The sequence below is a fragment of the Ostreococcus tauri genome, assembly GCF_000214015.3.
Source record: "Ostreococcus tauri WGS project CAID00000000 data, contig chromosome 05, whole genome shotgun sequence".
NCBI lineage: Eukaryota > Viridiplantae > Chlorophyta > Mamiellophyceae > Mamiellales > Bathycoccaceae > Ostreococcus > Ostreococcus tauri.
This window is the reverse complement of record NC_014430.2, coordinates 531,843-552,056: the sequence shown is the minus strand read 5'-3', so window position 1 is coordinate 552,056 and position 20,214 is coordinate 531,843. Positions and strand designations below refer to the sequence as shown.

Here is a 20,214-nt window from a genome sequence, read left to right as displayed (position 1 = left end):
AAACACACGCCAAAGTCCCGCCCACCGCGCGCGCGCGTGACGACGCTTCGGCGCGCGCGCATGGCGCTCGCCCGTCGCCCGGGCGCGACGCCCGCGCGCGTGTCGTCGCGGGCGTCGTCGCGACGCGCGCGCGCGGGCGCCGTCGCGGCGTCGACGTCATCGTCGACGTCGCGGTGGTGTTTTACGGCGGCGCGAGGACGAGGGCCGACGGCGAAAACGGGGACGACGACGACGGACGTTCGCGCGCGATCGGTGCGCAACGCGTCGTGGGATGGATTCGAGACCGAGGATGAGGGGGCGGAGACGGCGATCGGGGACCCGTCGACGCGGAAACGACGAACGCTCGGGTACGCGGGGGCGCTCGCGTTGAATCTGTTGCTCGGGACGTTGTTTTGTTGGTCGATTTATCTCGTCCCGCTCGAACTGTCGCTGGGAACGGGACGGGCGGTGTTGTCGAGCGTGTTTTCGATCGGGACGATCGGGACGGTGAGCGCGATGTCGTTCGCGGGACCGTGGGTGTACGCGAAGTTTGCGCCGAGTCGCGTCGCGGCGCTCGCGGCGGCGCTCGCGGCGTGCGGCTTGTGGGTGGCCTCGAGCGCGGTGCCGTTGGGGGCGACGTGGCCGTTGTTTTTAGGGTATGGGGTGATGTTCGGGTTCGCCTCTGGGCTAGGGTACGGGCTTTCGGTGCAAATGTCGCCGTACGCGCCTCTGAGCGCCGGGTTGGCGACGGGTCTGGTGACCTCTGCGCGCGCGTTCGGGGCGTTCGTGTTCGCGCCCGTGGTGAAAGAGGCGGTGTTTACCGGTGGGGCGCAGTACGCACTGTCGTTGCTCGGGAACATCATCGCCTTGTCGTCGATTCCCATCGTGTTTTTCTTCAAAGCGAGCAAGCTCACGATGCCCTTGGCGAAGATGCGAGACAAGGAGAATGTGACGTTGGAACAGATGGAACGAGACATCAAGCTCAGGCCGTTGGTTCGCCTGCTCTGGATGTGCATGGCGACGGGACTGTTTTCGGGTCTCATGGTGATGTCTCACGGCGCCACTCTCCTTTCGACGCGCGGTCTGTCGGCGGAGATGCTCGTTATCGGCGGCGTCTCGATTGTCTCCGTGATGACATCCATCGGTCGCATCTTGGGCGGATGGCTGTGCGATCGAGTTCCCCCGAAACGGGTGTTGGTGTTCACTCCACTCTTAGCCGTCGGACCGCTCATTTGGGCCGCCACGGACTCGGCTTCCGTGATTGCCGGTGAGCTCGCCCTGAGCGCCGCCGCGCTCGTGTACGGCATGTTCGCGAGCACCATCCCCGTCGAGGTTCGAAGAGTTGCTGGCGACGGCGATTTCGCCCGAACCTACGGGAGAATCTTCACCGCCTGGGGTCTCTCCGGTCTCACCGCTCCCTATGTCGCCGGCTACTTTTACGACTTGTTTGGCGATTACTCCTTCGCCCTGCGCATCGCCGCCGTTCTGAGCTGCGTCTCCGCCGCGCTCGCGAGCGCGCTCGAGTCTCCGCGCACCGCCGAGCGCGAGCGTCTCCTGGACGAGGCCAGTCGCGTATCTGCCGCCGCTAAGCGAGGCGAGCGTTTCATCGACTGCACCGACATCGACACGTAGACCGCGCCGCGGTACCGTAGTAGCCTTTTCGCACGCAATTCCTAGCTCGCAGCAACACGACCACAGATCTCGACGCGCGCGTCGTCAAACCCCGCATCGCTCGACGATGCCGAGCGCGCGCGAAGACATCGACCCGTTCGACCTTCTGAGCCCGATCGCGTCCGACGCGCGACGACGCGCGCGCGCGGTGACGGACGAGAAGACGACCGCGACGACGACGACCGGGACGATGACGAACGAATCGCGCTCGATCCGTCACGCCGACGCCGACGCGGACGCCGTGCGAGATGAGGCGATGGAGAAGTTGATCTCACGCGTCGAAGCGCTCGAACGCGTCTCGAGAGATGGGTTCGCGCGCGTGGGGGAGGTGTTGGAACGATTGACGGGACGGGTGGAGACGCTGAGCGCGCGCGTGGCGGCGATGCGACGCGACGAGGAATACGATGACGAAGATTCGAGTGACTCGAGCGGAGATGAGGCGGAAGAGGCGAGCGAAGACGTGCGGGAGGAGGATGGGTACGCGGATGTACCTCGACGTCGAGGGTCGCCGCCGCGTCGTCGACGTCGCTCGCCGCCGAGACATCATCGCGGTCCGCCGCCGCCGAGACGTCGCGGTTCGCCGCCGCCGAGACATCATCGCGGTTCGCCACCGCATCACCAACACGGTCCGCCGCCGGACCACGGCGGTCCACCTCCACATCATCATCACGGTCCACCGCCACTGGATCACCGTGGTCCTCCGCCGCACCATCACGGCCCGCCTCCGCCGCACCATCACGGTCCTCCGCCGCATCAACACGGTCCGCCTCCGCCGCCGTCGTACGAGCAGATGGTACCGCCGACGGCGTATCCATCGTCGCCGTACCCAATGTACGCTCCGCCACCCGAGCCACCGCGCGCTCCGCCGCCTGAATCTCCGCGTTCAATGGCACCGCCGCCGGTGACGTCTGGCGCGGTGCCTCTGGAGCAAATGATTGGCGACTTCGCAAACATGGGATTCACCCGTCAGCAAGTCATGAACGCGGTCTCGGAGATGGCTTCGTCGGGACAAAAGATTGAAGTGAATAGTGTGCTCGATAGACTGATGCGAGCGCACGCGTGAGCGCGAGTCTTTTTCCTACTTACTGTGCAATTACACTGTATCATGTAATCAATACGACTTCATCGCCTCTGAGCTGACTTCATCAAAGACGCCGATTTCGTGCTGACGCGCCGCGGCGTAACACTTGTGCGTGGTGAATAACCATTCGTTAAAATCGGCCAACGTGGTGATCTTCGCTGCGTTCGCTCTGAGCGCGGCCGCGGACTCAGCTTCGCGTTCGGCGCGCGCGCGCAGCGTCGTTTCAGAGATCCCGGCGTCCTCCGTGCTCACGAAGCGCATGTCCACCTCACCGTGCGGTGTCAGCCCCCACACCCACTCGAACGCCGCCCTAGTGCGCGCCATATGAAACGCACTCGTCACCACTTCCACGCGCTTCCATCCGAGCGGAATCGCGTGCAAACAGAGCGAGTAGTACGCGTTCCCGATGGTATCCATCGAAGCCGTGTCCTTGAGCACCGCCGTCGCCGGCACCCCTCGCTCCATGAGATACGACGCCATGGACGTCGACTCATGCACGTTAAATCCCCCGGGTCCCATCGGCGGCGGTTTATGCGGGGTCATCGATCCCGACACTAAAATCTTCACCCGTCCGCCCGTCGCCTCGAACCGCTCCCGCGCGCGATCCAACCTCGGCGTCACCCACGGCGGCAACGTCCCGTCCGCCTCGATCCCTCCCGCGACGACCACGATCGCATCCACGATCTCGGAATCATTCTCCCACCCACCATCGCGCGCGCGCGACGCCCTTCCTCGTCGTCTCGTCGTCCAGTCCCCGTCACCCCATCGCCGCCGCTCGATCCCGATTCCGCGCCCTCTGCCTCCGACGACACCGCGAATCACCGTCATCGCGCGCGGGATCACCGACGTCGACGTCGACGCCGACATCGCTTCCGTCCGCGCGCGCCCTCGAACGCGCCGCGCGAAGTGCCACCTCGCTCGTCGCGTCGTCCGAACCGTTGCGCGCGAGCCACAATACGCGCGTCACACGTCGTCGCGACGCGCGCGCGCGCGATCGCCCCATCGCGTGCGATGCGCGCTTTTTTTACCGACGTCTTCGCCTCGGTCGCGCGCCAGGCGTCGCGTCGCGCGTCGACGGGGCGCGATGGACCACGGGCGTGGGGCGCGATCGGACAATCGTGGGGAAACGCGTCGTCCACGGCGACGGTGGCGCGTCCGGTGCGCGCGCGGGGTTTGGCGTGGACGACGACGGGCGCGGGGGTGCGCTCGGGACGGTGGGGCGACGCGGGACGACGAGGGATCCGAACGAGCGCGGGGGGGTGCGATAGGGCGTCGTCGCTGAGCGAGGCGCTCTTGCGGGAGATGAAACATGAAAACGAGGCGTACGAACCGAGCGATGTCGCGAGGCGAGGACCACCGACGCCGTTCACGGTGAATGAGACGGATGGTGACGCTGAGGTGTCGCTGTCGAGGACGTACGGGGAGGACGAGGAGGTGCACGTGACGTTCGTTGCGCAGGAGGAACCGTACGACGAGAACGAGGACGAAGACGATTCGTACGACTCAACGGATGACGACTCCTTTGATTCGGAGGACTCGGAGGAGTACGACGACGAGGACGATGAGAATGACGAGGACAAGATTTCCATCGATTTTAACGTCGTCGTGAGCAAGTTGAGCGACGAGAGTAAACACCTCGAATTCGACTGTGTTACCGACGGCGAATTCGTGGAGATCAAGAGCGTGATTTTCGAGGAGTACGACGACGAGACACCGCTCATGGGCACCCCGTATTCAGGTCCTAACTTTGAGGATCTAGAAGAGACCGTACAAGACAAGTTTTACGAGTACCTGGAGGAGAGAGGAATCAACTCTGATCTCGCAAACTACATCGTCGAAGCGCACCTCGACAAGGAACAGCGTGAGTACACAAACTGGCTCGAAAAGGTGGCGACGTTCGTCAAAACAAAGCCAACAAATAAGGCTGACAAGGAACCTTTGTCGCCATGATAAAATAGAAACCACGTGTCTTGTAACTTTGAGTCCAAGAAACTCTTTCAACTTTTGACTGGCACTGTGATTTTACGTGGTGTGGTTGGTATTACAGACTCATCAGATCATCGACGTACCGAAGACCTGAAACGCGCGTCTAGCGGTCTTGCCGTCACGCACGATGTACTGCATGACGCACAAATCTATCCAAGCCGCTGAATCTTCGATGGAGTCGTGCTTGAGTAGCGTGGACAGCATGTTGTTCAGCCGCTCGCGAGTCGCTGACGGCTTCTTGAGATTCATGGGAACGACGTTGTGGAAGAACTGCTTAGCCTCTTCGCCGCACAGGTTCACATCCACGCTGTCTGTTCCATCGATAATGCGAAAGCGCACGCCAAACTCGTACGTGCCCCCTTTCCCAGGTTGACACATGTCCACGAGGTTCGGGCTAACTCCTCTAACTATCACGCGCAACTTGTGGCGCATGGGCGGCTTCATCATCAACATTTCGCGAATCGTGCTGTAACGCATATTAGGATGCTTCGTCACCGTGAGTGTCGTCGAGTGTCCGGGCATACCCCAACTCGTGACTACATTTTCTCCCTTGCGCAGAGTGTACGCATCCAAAAGTGGCTGCAACGGCGTCTTGTTACGAATAAAGCTCGTCTCTCGTCGCACGAATCCCTGAAGCTGACCGCGCACGATCTGCGTATTCAAGTTTCGAATTTTCACCCACTCTCCCGGGGCGGGAATCTCGTCGACTTCGAGCTTATCGGAGTGCATGAACACAGGCAAGGCCGTCCCGATGAGAGGCAGCGCTGTGTTCATTTCTCCCTCCGGGACGATGTCTTGACCGCCTAGATTGAATCCATGAGGATAGAACTTTCTCTTGTCCAACTCACTCTGAACTTGGAAGTCTCGCTCGTCGATCGGGATATCCTCTCGAGTCGACGAGAGCGACGTTGTCATGCTTGAAGGCAGAGGAGGCGCGTCCGTGCCGTCCCAGACATACATGACGTAACAACCCTCCGTGCCCTCAACGAAGTGCGCGTCCAATATCAGGCAGTAAATATCAAAGAATTCCTTCTCTTTGATATCGCAGATCCTTCGCATCTTAGTATCGCCGCCTGCCGCGTTACCGAACTCGTTCATGAACGGCATTGTCTTTGCCTTTCTCGCGTACGCTCTCAAAGCTTGCACCCGCTTCACATCCGGGTTCGACGCCTTCACGCTGCTCTGCGAGTACGGCTCCTCGCTGTCATCGTCCCCTCTGAACAAACACCACGACGTCTTTGAGTGTCCGTACTGCAACATCGACCCCGTCTTCGCGACGAACTGCGGCCGTCCTTCCCACAGTTGCGCCTGCAAGCGATGTATCCGAATCACGTCCCCGTCCGCCGGTCTCGGAAGCTCGAACGGATTCTGATCAAAAAACACAATCGTCAACTCACTCGGAATATCATCTGCATCCCTTCCACCGAACTTCATCGCCTCCGTCGGCGTCGTCTCATCGTACACCTTGAGCGTCATCTTCGAATCGCTCCCGCGCGTCTTCGACACCGCCGTGGCGTCTCGCACCACCCCGTACACGTTCACGTACTGCTTTTGCTCCGCCGTCACTTCGCATCGCTCTCGCCACGTCTCCTCGCACGTCTTATACCGCATCGCCGCGTCCGGCATCGCCACCGCTCGCTCGCGTCGTCGCGCGTCACCGCCGATGTGTTAAAGCGAATTCAAACCACCACCCGTGGATGAATCGCGCGCGTTTGCACCCGCGTCGCCCGCGCGCGCGACGCCCCCCCCCCCCGAGCGAGACCGTCCTCGCGCGCGTCCTCGCGCGCGCTCGCCTCGCGCGCGCGCGTCGCGTCGACGTCTCGCGCGCGCGCGTGGAGTCCCCGAGACGTTGAGTCATGACCCAAGCATTCGCCCGCGGACGTCGGCACACCGTCGGCACGTCGTCGTCGGCACACCGCGTCGGTGCGCGACGACGACGACGACGACGACGATGTCCGCGTCCGCGTCCGCGTCGCGCGGCGAGGCGTCGATCGCGGTGAAGGAGGCGCACACGCGTCATCGCACGTCGAGTCGGTACATGAGCGCGGATTTCGCGTTCGAGACGCGCTCGAGCGCGAGCGAACACGGGCACGGTGGGAGCGACCACCCGTCGCCGAGCGGGTGTGTGATCGCGCCGTGATCGTCGCGCGCGCGCGCGAGACGTGAGACGGCGGCGTCGGGCGTGGAGGGCGAGGGACGGAGGAAGGGGAATTGAATTGGGGCGCGCGCGCGGGCGAGGGCGGAACGACGGACGAGGGACGCGAGGACGTCGCGCGCGGGTGCGTGTTGGAAACGGTGAAACTGACGATGATGCGCGCGATCTTTGACGACGCAGGACGAACGAGAGCGCGGGTGGGGGATTCCACTCGCCGTTGACGTCGCCGACCGGTTTGGAGGCGCTCGAGCGCGGGAGCGAACAGTGGAACGAAGGCTCCGACGTTGAGTCGGCGTTGGGTGACCAGCGGAAGACTCCGTTGAAGGGGTGTAAGAAGAATAGAATGGATCAGGCGGGGACGCTGAGAATAAGAGACGTGGATACGGGGAAGGAGTTCGTCATGCATAAGGCTGAGGCGAGCGCGCTGCTCACGGCGCATCACGCCACGCGTAAGATCGTGAAAGACGCAACCACGGGGACGCCGTTGAGCGTGGATCGGTTCGTAAATGAGGTGGGGTTGCCGAATGGGAAACCTCACGTGCATGTGCACGCGAAAGGCGGGCAGAAAGAGTTCAAGGACCTTCGCGTCATCCAAACGCTCAACGCGCATGAGGGGGCAATTTGGACACTCGAATTCAGCAAAGATGGGAAATTTCTCGCAACGGCGGGGCAGGATAGGATAGTTCGCGTGTGGAAGACGTCGCTAGACAGCAAGAAGCGCGGCGACAACTTGTTTGACGACGCTCCCGTGCGCTTGTACAAGGGACACCGCGGGGATATATTAGACCTCTGTTGGTCACACACGGATTGGCTCTTATCGAGTTCGATGGACAAAACCGTGCGATTGTGGTACACGACGATGGAAGAGTGCTTAAGAATCTTCACGCACCAAGACTTCGTGACATCAATCTCGTTTAATCCCGTGGACGACAAGTATTTTATGTCCGGTTCACTCGATGGGAAAATCCGATTGTGGAACATTCCTGATTTGAAAGTTGTTGATTGGGTTGATATAGGTGAAATGGTGACGTCTTGCACGTTCACCCCCGACGGAACACGCGCTTTCGTCGGCACACACAAAGGTTCGTGCCACTCCTACGGCACGGAAGGTTTCAAGTTTGAATATTCTCATCAAATTCAAATTAAGAACGCTCGTTCTTCGAAGGGAGTGGGCAGAAAGATCACCGGTCTCGACGTCAAGCTTTTTGGCGAAGAAGAGCGCTTGCTCGTCACCTCGAATGACAGTAGACTTCGGTTGTTCGACTCAGAGGCCGTTCCACCACGCGTGTTGTGCAAGTTTAAAGGTCATCACAACCAGAACGCACAAATTCAAGCAACTTTTTCTTCAGACGGAGAATTTTTGATCAGCGGGAGCGAACAGCCAGATGTGTTCATTTGGCGTGCAAATATGATGGGTGTGCAAGGTTGTTGCGCGGGTCCGACGCAGAAGCAGCGCGCTTACGAAAAGTTTCGCACGGAGGAGCAGCACGTCACAGTAGCGAAATTTGTGCCAGATGAAGTGCGCAACAGCAGGGCGTTCCCTCTGGAGCAATTGACGGGCGCGCTCGGGCGAATCATCGTCTCCACTGGATACACTGGCAAAGTACACGTATTCGAAAATCTCAGCGCTAAGTAGCTAGCTGTAAATATCGATTTCTATCGTCGACGAGCAAACATTGAAAACAATCCGCGTCGTCGCGGCTTGGCATCGTCTTCATCGCTCAAGTCCTCTTGCGTTCCCGCGAGTTGATTCAGTACTTTCGCCAATTGCGACTCGAGCAGTTCGTTACGCACCTTGAGCTGCTCGATCGACTCGTTCGCGCTCGTGAGTTGCCTCCTCGAATTCGTTTTCTCGACCTGCAACTGCTCGAGCAACGTGTCTATGGAAGACAACAACTCAATCTGCTCTTCGTCCACTTCACCGGACGTTTGCTCGGCTTCTCTTAGAGCGTCAGATCTCTCACGATCGATCGTCTTCGATATCGCGGTTGCTCGTGCCTCTTTCAGTACGTCGGTGTCCTTTCGTTTCAACCACGCGCACAGGAACGCAGCGTCGTCTCCTTCGAGCAACTCGATCGTCTTCATGAACTCTGAGCCTTGAAAACGTTCCTTGAAAAGACGACTTTGCTCTTGCGTCGCTTCGAGAACAAGCTCGACTTCAGATGTACGAGCGTTGCATCGTCTCACTTCGAGTTTTAACGCCTCATTTTCCGATTTCACTTCGTCGAACTCCTGCAGGCGCTCTTCCAAATTGACGACCTCCGCCGCGAGAGCTTGCACGCGTTCGTTCGCATCAGGTCCGCCCATCTGCAACGCGTCGACATCCCCAGGCATGTTTGCGCGCTCACTTTGGCGCTGCATCCAAAGACGATCGTATTCACCCTGCAAGGCGGACAACTGCGACTTTGTCTCGTTGAAACGTTGCATGAGCGCTTCGTTTTCCCCCACCAAGTCGTCAACCATGGCTTGCGATCTTTGCAAGCCTCGCAAGAGCCCGAGCTTTTCTGATGTCATGTCATCGATGACCTCCTGTAACATCGCGATCTCACTCTGATCGTCTCGAACCGCGCGCGCGGGCGCGCCACCGATCACATCGTTACGCTGTACTTGCGCGATGATGGCATCTAAATCCGGGTACGTCGCCAACGGTTCAGCTTCCACATTCATCTCCTCATCCTCCTCTTCTTCCGATTTCAACGAGCTCGCGGACACGGGCTCGAACAGACTCGCATCTATCTCCCCATTCCCATTGATCGCTCGCATCACTCGCTCGTACTGCTCCCGCGCCCTGTCTGTGGATGTCGTCGCGCCAAGTAAGCCTTCGCTCCGCCGCTCTGTCTTCGCCTCCGTCTCCGCCGTCATCGAAGTCACCCGCTCGCTGATCCGCGTCGATTCATCGTTCATATTCGCGAGTGCCGAGTGCGCGTTCGTCTTCTTCTCCGATCGTTCCGCGCGCTCGCGTTCCGTTGCCGCCTCCGCCGTCCTGCTCGTCTCCTCCGCTGTCGTCGCGTCCGCCGTCTCCGTCGTTGAAACGTCCGCTAGGACGCTCACGATCACATCAGACGGTTTAATGTCGTTGACCAGGGCCTCAGCGCGCACCGCTCGGTCCTCCGTCACCTCGAGCGATGCGCCAACCGATGAAACGTCCGTCGAATCTGTGCGCTCGGATTTCACATTCGTACCTCGCGCGTGCTTTCTCAACGCCCTGAACGCGTCTAAACGCGCTCGCCCGCGCGCGACCGCGGCGTCGGACATTTATATTCGTCTCGGGGCGCGCGTGTGCGCCTTCAACGCGTCGACGCGTCGCGCGGTGACGCGAACCTGCTCGAGTTCCAAAAGATACATCGAGTGCAAATACAATCCACGTGCTCGTCACACCCCCGCGCGTCATGGCGTCGCTCCCGAACGACCCGCGACCGGCGACGCCGGACACGGAGGACGTCCGACCCGCGCCTGCGGTGGTCGATCGAGAGGGCGCGCCGCGGTACTTGATCGGCGGCGAGGGTGGGGATTTCATCGCCGCGACTTTATCGAGAGCGACCGACGTGCAGGCGTCGATGGAGCGCGTGCGCGCGCTCGGGGCGCTGAGCGATCGCGATGCCGAACCCGTGCTTGGTTTATTGAGCGCGTTAGGAATCAGAAGGGGCGAGGCGTATCGAGAGATGCTGGAGAGAGCGACGAAGGAGTTGATTCGCCGAGTCGAGACGCTTCCTCAAGGGACGTTGTTGAGCTTGCTGGACGCGTCGTTCCCGTACATCGGGATCGAGGAGCTGAAAGCGGTTCCCCTCGCAGTTTTTGCGCACATGTCCCCGGTGCCGAGCTCGTACCTGAAGCAGGTGAGTCGGGACTTGGTGATCTTTCGACAGCTTCCGGTTGAGGTGCAGCGACAGTGTTGGGCGTTGGATTGGCAGTTGTTGAGACGACACGCATCGCCGTCGATGATGGCGTACGGCGAGGAGACGGCTACGATAGAGGCGATGATAAATCAGAATATCGAGCTCACGCCGCTGCGGGCGGACGAGGATTGGTCGCCAAGAGAGGAGGGAGCGAAGAAGAAAGGGGACGTGAGCGGGACGATGAATAGGCAAAAGATTCGCAAGGAGAGCGAGAGCGTACAGAGGCTGATGCGAATCATCGGTAAGACACCACGGTTGTACATTGAGATCGTTCGCTTGTGTCGAGCACATTTTGCGAATAGTGGGGACGACGCGGCGTGCTCGCTTCGATCGCAACTGCTCATGGCTTTCCACGACGCGGGTGAAATGGAGATGTGCTCGATGGACAAGTGCCATCGCCTAGCGTGGCTCATGGATACGTGCATTCGGGACCGGTACTTGGACGGTCGTCGTCTGAAGGAGATGGGAACGATTCTGGAAACAGCGGTAGAAAAAGCGAATAAGATGGGCGGGCGCAAGCCGCCGAAGCCGCAGGGGCCGACCCGCTTTCGTTTGGTCGGCCTCGGCGTGGCGCCGAAAAAAGATGGAAATGAAAGCGACGATGGTGGTAGCATCAGTCGCGTTCACGATGCGCACGAGAAGGACGAAAAATTTGAGCAAGTACCCGGAGACATGGGCATGATTTTAGCAGATCCGCCCGTGTTGCACCTTCTTTTGCATGAGACGGTTCGCACGCTCGAAGGCGTCATCGAGGCCGAGCGAGTGCCGGCAAAAGAACGCAGACTGGACGACTTGACGAAATTCATCTGTCTCGCACTCACCTCGCAAGCGTGCCTGATGGAGAAGGTGAACTACATTCCAGCGACGCCGAAAGAAATTTGCGTCAAGTTTTTTCCACTGCTCAGCGATTTGATGCTCAGCGTGATGTTGCGCGAGAGCGACGACGGGATAGAGAGCGAAGAAGGGCCGACAAACGACATGAACGCTGAGATGAGAGAGAAGTTTAAGGCGTTGATGATTTGGTCTCCCTGTGTGCGCAAGATCATGTTGACGTATGCATTGATTTGCTTGCAGAGAAAGAACATCCGCACAGCCACGGAAGTGTTGGAACTCGCAGTGGAGGTACTCACGGATGAGACGATCGCTTACGAGGGAGCGTTCGCGACTACTCTTGCGGAAAGCATCGCGAAACTGTTCTCTAGCAAAGAAATCACCACCAAGGACGCAATTTGGAAGCACGCAGTGGACGGTCTTCTAATTCGCGCCGCGTCGACGAGTTTAGAAGCGCACAGCGAAGTTTTGCGCTTGCTTTTGCAAGCATCGGACGACTTGAGCGCAGAATCCCTGGCGCACGCGCTTGAGACGACGTTGAAGAACTCGAAGGCGAGTCGTAAAAGGCGCAGGAAACGTGCCAAGAAGATCGTGTACGAGTACGATCCCATCGACGAGAAGGCGAAGACAACGTACGGTAGCTCGCATAATTTCGCAGAAGTGGAGTTGACACAACCGCCAAGAGATACGAGCACGCTACAACCGTTTACGGCGAACGTGGACGGCATCCGAGCCGCGTATCAGCTCTTCGCAGCCAAAGGGAAACTGAACGAAGGCAACGCGCCCGTCTTGTTTGATTACATCAACAAGCGCAATAAGCGAGACGGCAAGGATGTTGGAAACACAGGCACCATAGACGGGGAGACGTATTTCGACGATGATGGTGAAGATGGCGGATCGTTGCTCGAGTTTGGTCTCTCTCGTGACGTGAAGTCGCCGAGCGTGATAAGAGACTCGCCGCTCATGTCGCCTCGCTGACAATACTAACGTCAGTAGAAATTGTAGAAGAGATTAAATAAGCGCGTCTAATTGCGTCTGAATCTTCTCCACGTTCGTGAAGAAATGCACCAGCTCAGCGTGATCGAATTCGCAGGCGAACCTGTCCTGCCTCGGTTTCCCGCTTGGCGTCTGTTCGCTGAGTTCCACGTCCAAGCTCGCCAGTAACTCTCTCTCGCTCCCCGTCATCGGTACGCGAAGCTCCCACTGCACGTCACTCAAAATCTTCGGCGTCCCAAACGGCGTCATCCGAATCGCTCTCGTCGCCGCCGCCTCGCCCGCAGTCCATGCCTTCCCGCACGCGCTCGCCAATTGCGCACTCGATCCCTCCTCTACCATCGCTCGCGCCAACCCTTCTCCGTTCGCGCCGAGCGATGCGGCACACATGAATATCGTCCGCGAGTGTGCTGCGTATGATGCGCACTTCGACGTGGTGACACCGAGCTCGGACTGGATTCGTTCGCAATCACGAATTTGGTGTTCGAAACGATTTGGCAGCGCCACGACTGCGGGAGCGAGAAAGAGCTCTGACAGGGCGTCGATATTCTTCGCAACGAGAGGTTCTAATGCGTCGATGGCGTCGCGCATGCCGCGGGAGCGTCGGCAGCGTCGGTGTGTGAAGCGACGTACGAGGCCTTGGCGGGATATTTCGTGGCGGGATATTTCGAGTGAACGCGACGAAAGCAGTTGAGAACGATGGCGATGAAGTGAATGTTGACGTCAAACTGTAAAGAATCGACGAACGAGGGTAAAGTAATGATAACGTCATCACCGTGTGCGAGTCATCGTGGTCGGGTACCAGAATTGGTCATCCTCGGGATAAACGTCATTGTCTTGGTCGTCTTGGTCGTCCGAGAAATCGTCATCCAAAGCGGCGTCTGCGGCGTCAGTGAAAAATTCAGCCGTCATCGCGGAGTCTTCATCAAACTCCACTTCCATCTTTTCCAACTGCGAGAGATGTTCTTCGCGTTCCAACATTTCTCCGAGCGTTCGTGCGTCCTCGGCGGTGTTCATGAGCGGCGTCAAGACGTCGCTACGAGAAACGATACCGACGAGTTGTTTCTTGTCCGCGGTCACCACGGGAAGACGCCAGATCTTCCACTTCAACATCTCGGCCCAACATGCCGCTATGCTTGTATGCCCGGTGACGCAGTGCACGGGAGATTTCATCACATGCTTCACTTTGCTTCCGTTGAGCTTTCTGTCGTTTGCCACCGTCGCCAAGGCGAGGTCCTTATGCGAGACGATACCGATTACGTGTCGAGACGCGTCGCACACGGGGACTCCGGTGTATCGCTTCAAAAATTTCTTCACGACTGGGTCCTTCAACTCCATCTCCGGTCGTAAGAAGGCCACCGGTTGGCTCATGTAGTCTTGCGCCTTCGCCGAGAATGGGTCTGGGTCACTCAGCACGAGCCGGTCCATGGAGCTCTCACCGCCCGTGGGACGGTGTTGCGCCGACGCACGCGCGCCGCGAGCAACTCGTGCGTGTCGTGAGTGATTCGTCGAGCTCTTCGGGACAATGTCCGAGCTCTTCACGCTCGCCGTGAACATCGCGCGCGTCGAACAGTGAGAAGATGTTTCTTGTCTTGAAAGTGTCGGTTCACCTCCCGCGATGAAACGTGATTGATGTGATGAATTAAATTCACTATTGTCGCTTCTCTTTGATGCGCGCATACAACGCACCGATCCCCAGCGCGATGCCGGAGAGGTATAATACGGAATAGATGGTTTCTCCGCGCGTCTCGAAAGCCGGAATGAAGATACGGCGAAACGTCGAACGCTGAGGCTTGAGGATGACGGTAACGTGGTTGTCCATGGACAACACAGCTCGGAGATGTTCACGCACGACATCGGGCGAGAGGGACTTGATGACATCGTCGCGAACCTCTTCAGTCATGCGATAGAGCGCCTCGATGTCACCGTCTAATATGCCGGCTCCCATGAGCCTGGATTTGTACAGCTCGGTGATGTACTCTCGCCAGAAGGCGTTCTCTTGGCGGTTAACTTCAAAATCGCGAGTCTCACACTCGCGCACGGCTTGCACCTCGTCTTCGTTCGGGCCGTGCGTTCGAAGCTTATTCACGACTTCGCGCGCGTGCTTGGCCAGGTGCACGCCTCGCTCCGGAGCGCACGAAAATGAAACCATGATGTCGCCGGAATACATCTCGCCAGCGACGTCAGGATCTTGATACGCAAAAGACGCGTTCGCATGACATGTGTAAATCTCACCGTACTCAAATCTCAAGACTGCCAAAAGTCGTCTCTCGATGATAGATGCCGTCATCACTGTCTTAAACTTCGCCACCGTGAGTTCTCGGCCCCCGAGGAGTGTCGGCGGTCCGCCAAAGTCTGGATTTCGGAATCGCACCGGAAACGTTATCGAAGCCTTTGACATTGGATCCGTCATGTGTGCACGTACAGTGCGCTTTATGACGTGATTCGGAAATTTGAGCGGGAATGGAGTCACCCGTCGCTCTCGATGTCTGATACCCTCGAAGATGTGCAAGAATTTCTCTGGTTTCTTCGATGGAATCGACCCGAGGTATTTCTCCACGAGCGGCACAAATGTTGTCGAATCAATCGCCCCCACGAAGACTATGGTGAACTCTGATGGGTCTCGGAAGCATTCATCGAAGAACGCGCACGCCTTGGTGCTATCCATCTCGTGCAACGACTTCACTGTTATTGTCTGACTCTGATACGAATCACCGTAAACGAGCGATCGAACCACGTTGCTGTACTTGCTCTCCGGATCTCGTGATTGATTCCGTATCTTCTCCTCTTGCATCAGCATGAGCGTTTCCAGCACGCCCGGATCGTTCGTCGTCCCCACGTTGTGCGTGAACAACAGGTGAATACACTGAAGCGCATTTTCTATGTCGACCGGCGACGCCTCGCCTTCAATGTTTCGGCGATACATGCCGACGCTCGCGTGAACGTCGCATCGCAACCCGGCGACAATGTCGTCGAACACGTCTGGCCGGTGGCCATACATTCCGAGCTCACCGGCGATCATATTCGAGCACATGGCATCTATGTACTCATCGTTTCGCACTTCCGATAACCCACCCCTCGCGACGCCGCGAAACAGCACTTGATCGTCCAAAAAGTCTGTCACGCGAAGGGCGACGCGCATGCCGTTGTTCAAAATGACCTCTCTTGTCTCAAGGGCTGGTAAGTCGCGACCGTTGACTATAGTGCCGGAAACCAACGAAGTGAGATCCATTAACGACTCTGGGATGTAAAAAACTTCACTTGGTTCGATCATACCTTTCGCTTCCTCCTTCTGCACGTGCTCGATGGCTGCCCTCAGGGCAGCCTCGCCCGTGGTCCTCCTCCCCTCTTGCACTCGAATCACGCAAGAATTCCGAACGTGCAACTGAGTAGCGAACGCGATGACATCTTCGTGTGATACTCGATCGATGCACGCCTTTGCGAGCGATGCCTCGTCTTCGGCACCAATCACGAGGTCGCCACGGAGAAAGTTCATGATGAGTTCGTCGCGAACTGATTCGCAATACGTCTGCTCGCGCTCGGCATAAAGCTGTTCTGTATCGGCCAGCATTCGTGATTTCGCAATTTTTAACTCTTGCTCGGATATACCGTGCAAACGAATGCGCGCGAGCTCTCGCAAAACTGCTATCAGAGCCTCATCGGCTCGCCCCTCTGCGCACTGCGCCTGGACGCTGAGTAAAGTTGTCGTGCGCGTTGCGTCCTCGATGATACCTCCAGCGTTGAAAAACGGCGGTTTTGCTCGACGCATGATGCGGTACAATCTGTTATCTAGTGCTGTCTTGAAGATGTCTTCAACTGTTTTCAAGTAATATCCTCTCGGCGTGTCGATGGCGATGCTGTGAAACTTAAAAGTCACCGTCAACGCCGTCTGCCTGAGCTCGCGATCAACGTGTGTCACCACGCGCGGCGTCGCGTGTTGCATCGTCGTCGTGTCCGGGCGCTCCAACGTCGGCGTCTCCTCGGGCTGACTTTCGTGCGGCCTCAGATCCTGAAACGTGCTCTCAATCAAGCTCACGACGTCGTCCAGGTCCACGAAATCGCCGACAACGACCACCGCCTGGCGGTCTGGACGGTACCACTTGTTATAGAAGTCTCTCAACACCCGTGGTTCGACATGTCGTATCACGTCCTCTAAACCGATGGGTGACCGCTCGGCGTAGAGTGATCCCTCCATGAGCGTCTTCCAGTAAGCCTCCGCCGCCCGCCCACGGGCATCTCGTCCTGATCGCCACTCTTCCATTACCGAACCGCGTTCAGTCTCCACGTCTTCATCAGTTATGCGCACGCCTGTCGAGCATACAACAAAGATCGCCTCGTCAATCGTCCATCGTTTGATTCGAGCGCACCGAGCGAAAAAGGACATCACCGCACGCGCTGTGTCAATCATATCCAAACGTACCTCTCGCGAATTCACTCAAAATATGCATCGACGTCGCTAACACCTCCGCCTTCTGGATCGGAAGTACCAACTCGTACACCGTCTCGTCCATGCTCGTGTACGCGTTCGAACAAGCACCGAACTCCGCGCCGATGGATTCCAAAAAGTTCACAATGGCAAAGTGCGGATACGCTTGCGTCCCTCTGAACGCCAAGTGTTCCACGATGTGCGCAACGCCCCGCTCTTCGTCCCGCTCGGCGATCGACCCGACGTCGACGCACAGCGCCAACGCCGCGTGTTCCTTTGGCTTCCGCGACTCCGCGACGTAGTACCGCATGCCATTGGGCAGTGTTCCGCATCGCGTTCTCGTCCGCGGGCCAATATCCAGACGCTCGAGCGCGCGCGCGCCGTCACGAACGTCGAAACTGAACTTTTCCCTAGAGCACTGTTCCAACGAAGTCGCGCTCGATTCGCTCGCCTCGCTTCGCTGCGATCGCGCGCGCCGAAGCGGTGCGCTCGGCGCGCTCGCGGGGTCCATCGAGCGCGTCGGCGCGTCCGCGTCGTCGTCGAAGTGCATGACGGGGCGTCAGGAAATAACCACCGCATTGGTAGCCGCTCGCGCCATGTTCGCGCTCGGACGCGTCGCGCGCGTCCACGCGCGCGTCCACGCGTGGAGAGTGGCTCGCGCTCGAACGACGCGCGCGCGGGTCGTCGTTCGAGGCGCTCGAGGTAATGAAGACGCAAAGTTTGGAGATTCGAGGTCGTTCGAGGTCGTTGACGCGAACGATGCGTCGACGACGACAGAGGCGTCGAGCGATCGAGCGGGCGTTGTTAAACGTAGCGCGAGGACGCGATCGATCGGACGACGGGCGCGAGGGCGCGGGGCGGGACGGCGGGGCGTCCCGGAGCGGAAAGAGGATGACTCGAGCGCGGCGGATAGACGCGCGAGCGGCGACGCGGCGACGTCGACGTCCGAGGGAGAGAAAACGAAGACGAAATCGAAAGGTGTTGAGAATTCAAGTTTCGAAGCGTCGTTACGGATGAACAAGGCGCTGATGACGTGTGAGACGGTGGAGGAGTTGGCGGCGGTGGTCGGAGGGCGAGCGAGCGCAATGTCAGACGTGAACGCGTCAACGACGTACTCCAGATTGGCGAAATTCGCGCGAGGTGGGCGTCGCGCGCGAGAGGAAGTCGTGCGAGAGATGTCGCGCGCGACGTGGTTCAAAGAGGTGGAGGCGCGATCGATCGAGACGATGGACAAGATGCAACCGCGCTCGGCGGCGCAAATGGCGTGGGCGTGCGGACATCTCAGTCGCTCTAGGCGCAGAGATGGCGATGCGTTTTGGGACGCGCTTGAGCGCGCTCTGGAGCGATTGGGGACCAAGTTCAAACCACAAGGCGTTGCGAACGTCGCTTGGGCGTACGCGAAGCTGGAAATGCGAATGCCGCAAGGGATTCGAAATGCGTTTGAGACGCACCTGGAGCGAAATGCGCAAGACTACAAACCGTACGAGTTGACCATCACGTTCTGGGCGCTCACGAAACACGGTGACGCGGTGCGAGAGGACGTCGCGATCGCTCTTGAACGGACTCTCGATCTCACGTGCTGCAAACCGCAAGAACTGGCGAACGTTGCGTCGGCGTATGCGCGCATTCGAGGATTGGGATCGAGAGACTTTCTCAAGGCGCTGGTGCAAGAGTCTTTCTCGCGTCTGGGTGAATTCAGCGACTACGAGCTCTCGATGCTGCTCTGGGGATTATCGAACGCTGGCTCGCAGCTATTAGACGCTGACGCGTTGAAAATGTTCGGCGAGGTACGGAGGCGAACGTCGTCATTGACGCCACATAGCGTCTCTCTCATCGCAGGCGCGTTCGCCACGTTCAACGACGGCATCTTGAAACGCTTCAATGATTGCGACGATGATTATGTCGCCGATTCTTGGTGTCCCTCGCAATTCGAGGAGTCCACAAGAGAGGCGCTTCGATTGACCATGGCCGATCTAGAGAGTGTCTTCTTGAATTCAATTGCGGAGAGCAACATTGCTGATTTGGGTTTTGTGATTTGGGCATTCGCTCGTCTATCGCATCGACCAAGCGATGAGTTTGTGCGACGATTCGAGGACGAGGCGGTGTCCAAGTTGGACGACTGTCCCCCAAAACATCTCGCCAATCTTATGTATGGCTTCAGTAGGCTCAAGCTGAGCGGTATCCGTCTGTTTGCCAACGCCACATTTTGCGTCTGGCAGAACGCGAGTGAGTTCACACCGATCGAAATTTTCACTGTGTGCTCGGCCCTTGCGAGCGAGAACCACGACCCCGGCGCAAACGTCATGGTGCAGCTCGAGAGCACGGTGTTGAAATCGCTGGATTCACTCGATTCGGCCGCCCTGACGGAGTTCTTACGTGTCTTTGCGAAACTTCGCTACATGCTCTCGCCAGAGACGTTCCAAGCCATCGCGCGTCGCGCAGCAGCAACGCTTGATAGATACGATTCATACAGACTGAGCATGACGCTGTGGTCTCACGCGACGCTCGGTGTACAACCCCACGATGAAGTACTCGAGCGTTTCATGGATGAGGTGCGCGGTACGAAGAAACAGTTCTTGAAGCACAACTATGGCCTCGCGCTATGGTCTCTGGCTGTGCTCGCGGCTCAACCGAATGCGTCGCCTGGCGCCGAGCGTCTCATGCGCGCCATCGTGGACCTGAACGACGGCGTGCTCACGGATTCCAACGGACTCCCTGATAAAACTTTGAACGGGCTCTACATGGCTCGTCTTATCGCCGTCGGGCGCTCGTTCGAGGACGTCATCTTGAGCGCCACGAGCGCCGTTGTTGACGACTCCGAGCGTGCCTGGCTCGACGTCAAGACCCAGGATCCGACGACGAGTAACCTCCAGCGTGCCGTCGCAGATCATCTCCACGACATGGGTGTGGGCGATTTCGATGTCGAACGCGCCGTCGAGGGCGGCAAGATGCGCCCAGACATCGTCTTCGAGAGCCGCCGGCTCGTCATTGAAGTCGATGGTCCGCATCACTACAGCGTCGATGCGGACGGTGTCCGACGCGAGCTCGGGCAAACGATCGTCCGCAACGAACTCCTCCGTTCCTGGGGCTGGAAAGTCTGCGTCGTTCCCTATCACGAATGGTCGGAGCTCATCGGCGACGACGAGCGCGAGGAATATTTACGCGCCAAGCTCGACGCCTTCGCATGACGATGTTC

General features: G+C 58.6%; 12 protein-coding genes across 12 annotated transcripts; 6 read left to right on the top strand and 6 right to left on the bottom strand.

Annotated features, from left to right (window-relative positions):
• Window positions 1–60: 60 nt before the first annotated feature.
• OT_ostta05g03370 (Major facilitator superfamily domain, general substrate transporter) lies at window positions 61–1,611 on the top strand (the record flags this gene model as incomplete). Its single annotated transcript, XM_003079396.2, has 1 exon — window positions 61–1,611. One exon carries the CDS (start codon window positions 61–63, stop codon window positions 1,609–1,611), a length of 1,551 nt encoding a protein of 516 aa, XP_003079444.2.
• Window positions 1,612–1,717: 106 nt separating this feature from the next.
• Window positions 1,718–2,713, top strand: OT_ostta05g03360 (Protein of unknown function DUF1421; the record flags this gene model as incomplete). Its single annotated transcript, XM_022984309.1, has 1 exon — window positions 1,718–2,713. One exon carries the CDS (start codon window positions 1,718–1,720, stop codon window positions 2,711–2,713), a length of 996 nt encoding a protein of 331 aa, XP_022839053.1.
• Window positions 2,714–2,761: 48 nt separating this feature from the next.
• On the bottom strand, window positions 2,762–3,598 carry OT_ostta05g03350 (Rossmann-like alpha/beta/alpha sandwich fold; the record flags this gene model as incomplete). The annotated part of the gene is made up of 1 exon (XM_003079395.2): window positions 2,762–3,598. One exon carries the CDS (start codon window positions 3,596–3,598, stop codon window positions 2,762–2,764), a length of 837 nt encoding a protein of 278 aa, XP_003079443.2.
• A 144-nt stretch (window positions 3,599–3,742) lies between these two features.
• On the top strand, window positions 3,743–4,681 carry OT_ostta05g03340 (Mitochondrial glycoprotein; the record flags this gene model as incomplete). The annotated part of the gene is made up of 1 exon (XM_003079394.2): window positions 3,743–4,681. One exon carries the CDS (start codon window positions 3,743–3,745, stop codon window positions 4,679–4,681), a length of 939 nt encoding a protein of 312 aa, XP_003079442.2.
• Window positions 4,682–4,783: 102 nt separating this feature from the next.
• On the bottom strand, window positions 4,784–6,343 carry OT_ostta05g03330 (Telomeric single stranded DNA binding POT1/Cdc13; the record flags this gene model as incomplete). The annotated part of the gene is made up of 1 exon (XM_003079393.1): window positions 4,784–6,343. One exon carries the CDS (start codon window positions 6,341–6,343, stop codon window positions 4,784–4,786), a length of 1,560 nt encoding a protein of 519 aa, XP_003079441.1.
• A 325-nt stretch (window positions 6,344–6,668) lies between these two features.
• OT_ostta05g03320 (G-protein beta WD-40 repeat) lies at window positions 6,669–8,508 on the top strand (the record flags this gene model as incomplete). The annotated part of the gene is made up of 2 exons (XM_022984308.1): window positions 6,669–6,838; window positions 7,053–8,508. 2 exons carry the CDS (start codon window positions 6,669–6,671, stop codon window positions 8,506–8,508), a joined length of 1,626 nt encoding a protein of 541 aa, XP_022839052.1.
• A 20-nt stretch (window positions 8,509–8,528) lies between these two features.
• Window positions 8,529–10,127, bottom strand: OT_ostta05g03310 (unnamed product; the record flags this gene model as incomplete). Its single annotated transcript, XM_022984307.1, has 1 exon — window positions 8,529–10,127. One exon carries the CDS (start codon window positions 10,125–10,127, stop codon window positions 8,529–8,531), a length of 1,599 nt encoding a protein of 532 aa, XP_022839051.1.
• Window positions 10,128–10,261: 134 nt separating this feature from the next.
• Window positions 10,262–12,577, top strand: OT_ostta05g03300 (Cofactor of BRCA1; the record flags this gene model as incomplete). The annotated part of the gene is made up of 1 exon (XM_003079390.1): window positions 10,262–12,577. The coding sequence occupies one exon, from the start codon at window positions 10,262–10,264 to the stop codon at window positions 12,575–12,577; it is 2,316 nt and encodes a 771-aa protein (XP_003079438.1).
• Window positions 12,578–12,610: 33 nt separating this feature from the next.
• OT_ostta05g03290 (HCaRG) lies at window positions 12,611–13,183 on the bottom strand (the record flags this gene model as incomplete). The annotated part of the gene is made up of 1 exon (XM_003079389.1): window positions 12,611–13,183. The coding sequence occupies one exon, from the start codon at window positions 13,181–13,183 to the stop codon at window positions 12,611–12,613; it is 573 nt and encodes a 190-aa protein (XP_003079437.1).
• Window positions 13,184–13,363: 180 nt separating this feature from the next.
• Window positions 13,364–14,149, bottom strand: OT_ostta05g03280 (CBS domain; the record flags this gene model as incomplete). The annotated part of the gene is made up of 1 exon (XM_003079388.1): window positions 13,364–14,149. One exon carries the CDS (start codon window positions 14,147–14,149, stop codon window positions 13,364–13,366), a length of 786 nt encoding a protein of 261 aa, XP_003079436.1.
• Window positions 14,150–14,243: 94 nt separating this feature from the next.
• Window positions 14,244–17,529, bottom strand: OT_ostta05g03270 (Metalloenzyme, LuxS/M16 peptidase-like; the record flags this gene model as incomplete). The annotated part of the gene is made up of 2 exons (XM_022984306.1): window positions 14,244–16,900; window positions 17,013–17,529. 2 exons carry the CDS (start codon window positions 17,527–17,529, stop codon window positions 14,244–14,246), a joined length of 3,174 nt encoding a protein of 1,057 aa, XP_022839050.1.
• Window positions 17,530–17,566: 37 nt separating this feature from the next.
• Window positions 17,567–20,206, top strand: OT_ostta05g03260 (Restriction endonuclease type II-like; the record flags this gene model as incomplete). Its single annotated transcript, XM_022984304.1, has 1 exon — window positions 17,567–20,206. One exon carries the CDS (start codon window positions 17,567–17,569, stop codon window positions 20,204–20,206), a length of 2,640 nt encoding a protein of 879 aa, XP_022839049.1.
• Window positions 20,207–20,214: the final 8 nt, after the last annotated feature.